Source organism: Citrus sinensis, chromosome 8 (assembly GCF_022201045.2).
Source record: "Citrus sinensis cultivar Valencia sweet orange chromosome 8, DVS_A1.0, whole genome shotgun sequence".
NCBI classification, from domain to species: Eukaryota; Viridiplantae; Streptophyta; class Magnoliopsida; order Sapindales; family Rutaceae; genus Citrus; species Citrus sinensis.
In genome coordinates this window covers 21,033,722-21,039,505 of record NC_068563.1, presented here as the reverse complement: position 1 = coordinate 21,039,505, position 5,784 = coordinate 21,033,722, and the positions used below count along the sequence as shown (strand labels likewise).

Below are 5,784 nucleotides of genomic sequence, written 5' to 3'. Positions count from 1 at the left end.
CATCCACGGGCGGAGACAGAAGGAAATATTTTACTAGTGAAAAGGAGTTACAAGTATTGTAGTATTTTACCTCACTACCCAAAATCCCAATACACCCAAACTCTCAAATCACTAAAATAAGAGCTTATAAATGCAAGCTCTTAAACTCTCTCTCAACTCCCTAAATTGCTCTCTCAAGATTGGATGAAAAATGAGGGTGGGAAGCCCTCTTTATATAGCCAAAATTTTTGGCTCCCTTTTTTTTTTTTTTTTTTTTTTTTTTAATGGAGTCATTCAACACACTGCAGAAAATTGACATAAAATTTGCAGAGAATAACAAAGCCTGCTAGCTAGCTTGGATAAGTCCAAAACTACTACAAGTTTCAGAGAATTATTATATAACTTGTAACAACTACTCATCTCTCTCTCTATTTTTTTAATCTTTTCTACTGTTACTCTCTTTTGCCATTTATGGAACTAACTGCACTGATACTACTGTACATTAAAGATTGTAGAGAAAAGACCTGCTATTGCAGACTTGGACTTAACTCATTGGTTGCTTGCTTCTCTTTCACTGGCTGATTGATTTTCTGAATTTTTGATTTTTTCTAATACCCAAAACTTTTCTTAAGCAGCTCCAACTCCAAGGAAATCAATGAAGGGCATGTTGATCTTCTCATAGCTAGTCTCATTTTCCCCATACATAGAGAGATTGACCTTGTTGCTGTTGGAGTTGTTGTTGCCTACTAACTTATTTGCTGAGACTTCTGAATTTGAATCTGTCTGGCCAGACTGGTCCACATTCATAACCACTCCTCCTATAGGCCCAGCTTGATAAAACTCATAGCCTGTGTCATAAATTTTGTCAACATCTCCACATCCCTTCGTAATCTCCTTTTCTCCAGATGATGAACGACCCATTAGAGAAAACTTAGTGAAGTATCATGGAGACACTTTAGCTGAAGAGGGAGTGAGTGAAAGATCAGTGATTGTTGAAGCAGATTCATTGTTGCTTGAGATAGTTGATTCATCACTACTAGCATTAGCATTATTGATATTAATACTGTTGTTTTGGAAAGGACCAGAAGAGGGCTTTCTCCTCCTATAAATGCTGGATTGCTCTTTTTGTTTCCTAGCCATGATCACATGCCAATGATTCTTGATAGCATTATCAGTTCTTCCGGGGAACAGTCTGGCAATCATGGCCCATTTGTTACCGTACAACCTATGAGCAGCTAACAGCCTCTCTTCTTCTTCTTCACTGAAAGCCCTCCTGTTGATTCTTGGATCCAGCTGATTAAACCATCTCAATCTGCAACTCTTCTCTGATCTTCCTTCAAGATTCTCAGCGATCAAGTTCCAATTTTGAGGACCATATTGAGCAACTAGCTCTTTAAGCTTGGCATCTTCCGCTGGCCTCCAGTGGCCTCTAGTACAGAGCTTAGTGTGGCCATTTTTTCCAGAAACAGGGCGCTTGATAACATCCTCAACTTCCTCGCCCAAATCCAAAGACAGCCCCTTATTTTTATGAACACTAAAGACCCCATCTCTCTCCTCAACACAGATTCTCCTAGCTTCCCATGGTTTCTTATTTATCTCCATAGGACAAGGGCTCAAAATCTGAAACCCAGTTTCAGGATTTTTAGTCCCAAAAGTGTTTGACAGAGAAAGATGAGAAGAAGGAGCCATAAAGTTCATCCCTTGATGAACTCCATTGAAAACATTGCCATCGCCACCACCCTTCAGAATTTAAAGACTCATTGTTTCCAAGAGAACCCAAATGGGGCTTAAGCACAAACAAGAAATGCCCCCAAAGAGAACACACAAGCAATTTAGGGAGTTGAGAGAGAGTTTAAGAGCTTGCATTTATAAGCTCTTATTTTAGTGATTTGAGAGTTTGGGTGTATTGGGGTTTTGGATAGTGAGCTAAAATACTACAATACTTGTAACTCCTTTTCACTAGTAAAATATTTCCTTCTGTCTTTGCCCGTAGACGTAGGCTAAAAGCCGAACCACGTAATTTCTGGTGTCCTCTATTGTGCTTGTTCTTTATTTTATTTCCAATTTCATTTTAGCTGCGGTCCTGCTTCACCCACCAATTTCCTAACAGTGGTATCAGAGCTATTGGTTGTAGTTTTAGAGTCCGGAACTATTCACGTAAGGGGTACTATTCACGTATACGGCACTGTACACGTATACGACACTATTCATGTATAATGTGCTGTTCACGTATACGGGTTTGTTCACATATACGGTACTGTTCACGTATACGGTACTATTCACGTGAAACGGTGGAAGCGATCCAAAAATTTTCCGGTGCAAAGCAGGGAATAATGGTGTGAGTAAAGCAACTGTGGTTTTGTACATGTCTAGGAAAGTTCTGTCACAAAGGCGATAAGAGCTTAAGGAGTCTGGGTTTTAAGTGGGACCATTGTGACCCCTCCAGTCTTTCCTGGGAACTTTCCTGGTGTGCATTCTCACACATACTCACAACTATTCAAGGTGGTATACTAGCTTGTGTGCAGTATTTATCAACAAAATGGCGGCAAAGTATGAAATTGAGAAGTTTAACGGAAATAATTTTTTGTTATGGAAAATGAAGATGAAAGCTGTATTGAGGAAAAATAATTGTTTGGCAGCAATTGGAGAAAGGCCCATGGAGATAACTGATGATAAGTGGAACGAGGTAGACGGCAACGCCATTTCTGATCTACACTTGGCACTTGCGGATGGAGTATTATCCAGTGTGGCAGAGAAAAATACGGCGAAGGAAATATGGGATACTCTCATAAAATTGTATGAGGCCAAGTCACTACACAACAAAATCTTCTTGAAGAGGAAACTCTATACTCTTCGAATGGCGGAATCTACAATGGTGACCGACCACATCAACACCTTGAAGACTCTATTTTCACAACTTACAACGTTGGGTTATAATATAGAGGAGAATGAACGTGCAGAGCTTTTACTTCAAAGTCTACCAGATTCGTATGATCAACTCATCATCAACCTGACAAACAACAATCTAGTGGAGAGTCTAGTTTTCGACGATGTTGCAGCCTCCGTATTAAATGAGGAGAGCAGGCGGAAAAATAAGGAAAACAGACAAGTAAGTTCACAGCAAGCAGAAGCGCTATCGGTGACGAGAGGGAGATCAACGGAACGTGGCCCCAGTGGGAGTCAAAATCATGGTAGATCAAAATCTAGAAGTAAAAAGAATGTTAAATGCTACAACTGTAGCAAGAAAGGGCACGTCAAGAAAGAGTGTTGGAGTAACCAGAAGAGAAGAGAGGGCAAAGAACCTGAGTCATCAAATGCTCAAGGGTGTGTAGCAAGTACCTCGGATGATGGCGAAATTCTCTACAGTGAGGCAATAACTGTTTCAGAAGGCAGAAAATGACTTTCTGATGTCTGGCTTATAGACTCAGGAGCTACCTGGCACATGACCTCTAGGAGAGAATGGTTCCACACATATGAACTTATCTCAGGAGGATCTGTATATATGGGTAACGATCATGCCTTGGAGATCGCTGGTATTGGTACTATCAAAATAAAAATGTTTGATGGTACAATTCGCACAATTGGAGAGGTACGACATGTCAACGGCCTGAAGAAAAATCTATTGTCTTTGGGACAAATAGACAATCATGGGTGCAAAACTCATGTGGAGAATGGAATTATGAAGATCGTTAAAGGCGCGCTTGTATTGATGAAGGCAGAGAAGATCGGTGCTAATCTATTCATGCTTAAAGGAGAAACACTACAGGAGGCTGATGCGTGTGTCGCGTCAAATGGAGAAGAATCAACGATGATGTGGCATCTCAAACTCGGCCACATGTCAGAACAAGGCTTGAAGATTCTCTCTGAGCGAAAATTGCTTCCGGGGCTCAAATCGGTAAGTTTACCATTTTGCGAGCATTGTGTTATAAGTAAGCAGCATAGATTAAAATTCAGTAGATCTATTGCTAGAAGTAAATGCATTCTAGACTTGATTCATTCTGATGTTTGGGAATAACCGGATATATCCATGGGAGGTGCAAAGTACATGGTGACTTTCATTGATGATTATTCCAGAAGATGTTGGGTGTATCCAATTAAGAAAAAGTCAGATGTATTTCCTGTGTTTAAAGAATACAAAGCACGGGTGGAACTTGAATTTGGTAAAAAGATCAAGTGCTTGAGGACAGATAATGGTGGAGAATATACAGACGGTGGGTTTCTTGCTTTCTGTAAGCAAGAAGGTATTCAGAGGCAGTTCACGGTGGCATACACTCCTCAACAAAATGGAGTGGCAGAGCGGATGAACAGAACTCTTACAGAAAGAATAAGAGCTATGTTGAGGACTGCTGGTCTACCCAATTCATTCTGGGCAGAAGCAGCCAAAACTGCCTGTTATATAGTAAATCGATCGCCATCTACAGCTATTGGGTTGAAGACGGCGATGGAGATGTGGACTGGAAAGCCAGCTGATTATTCCTACCTACATGCATTTGGATGTCCTGTGTACGTGATGTACAATGCCCAAGAAAGAACAAAGCTGGATGCAAAATCTAGAAGATGTATCTTCTTGGGGTATGCTGATGGAGTAAAGGGGTATCGTCTGTGGGAACCCACTGCCCACAAGATCGTCATCAGCAGAGATGTTATCTTTGTAGAAAATCAACTGCAAAGGAGAGATGAGGATAGTGGCACTACAAAAGAAAAGTTAGAGACTGTACCGGTATATGTCGAAAATAATCCAGAAGATTCAGATTCTTTGGAAGCAGCACCAGAGCACGAAGAACAAGAACTAGTCGACTTTGAGGCTCTAGAAGTTCGTTTGTCAACTCGTGAGAGACGACCGCCGGCGTGGTACTCGAAGTATGTCACAGAGATCAACGTTGCATACTGTCTTCTAACAGAGGATGGAGAGCCTTCAACTTTCCATGAAGCTTTAGAAAGCTCAGATATTGCTTTGTGGATGACAGCAATGCAGGAAGAAATTGAAACTCTACACAAGAACAAGACATGGGAACTTGTACCACTACCACGTGGAAGAAAAGCCATTGGAAACAAATGGGTCTACAAGGTCAAGCGTGATGGAAATGACCAAGTAGAGCGGTATCGTGCAAGATTGGTGGTGAAAGGATATGCTCAGAAAGAAGGTATTGACTTCAACGAGATATTTTCTCCGGTGGTTCGACTCACAACAGTCAGAATAGTCTTGGCAATGTGTGCTATATTTGACCTACATCTAGAGCAGTTAGATGTTAAAACTGCATTTCTTCATGGAGAACTTGAAGAAGAAATATATATGCTCCAACCAGAAGGTTTTGTAGAAACAGGAAAGGAGAACTTGGTTTGCAGGTTGAACAAATCTCTATACGGTCTCAAACAGGCGCCGAGGTGTTGGTATAAGAGATTTGATTCCTTCATAATGAGCCTTGGATACAACAGACTTAGTTCAGACCATTGTGCATATTACAAGAGGTTTGAAGATAATGATTTCATTATTTTGCTGTTGTATGTGGATGACATGTTGGTAGCAGGCCCAACAAAGATCGAATCCAAGAATTGAAGGCACAGTTGGCTAGGGAGTTTGAAATGAAGGACTTGGGACCAGCAAATAAGATTCTAGGGATGCAAATACACCGAGATAGAAATAACATGAAGATTTGGCTTTCGCAGAAAAATTACTTGAAGAAAATCTTGCGACGCTTCAACATGCAAGATTGTAAGTCAATTTCTACCCCACTTCCTGTTAATTTCAAATTATTCTCAAGTATGTGTCCTAGCAATGAAGTGGAGAGGAAGGAGATGTCTCGA

General features: G+C 40.8%; 1 protein-coding gene across 1 annotated transcript; it reads right to left on the bottom strand.

The window, feature by feature from the left end:
* Positions 1 to 291: 291 nt before the first annotated feature.
* LOC127899393 (transcription factor CSA-like) lies at positions 292 to 1,728 on the bottom strand (the record flags this gene model as incomplete). Its single annotated transcript, XM_052432762.1, has 1 exon — positions 292 to 1,728. A coding segment is annotated over one exon (807 nt), but the record flags the coding sequence as incomplete, so codon positions are not given.
* Positions 1,729 to 5,784: the final 4,056 nt, after the last annotated feature.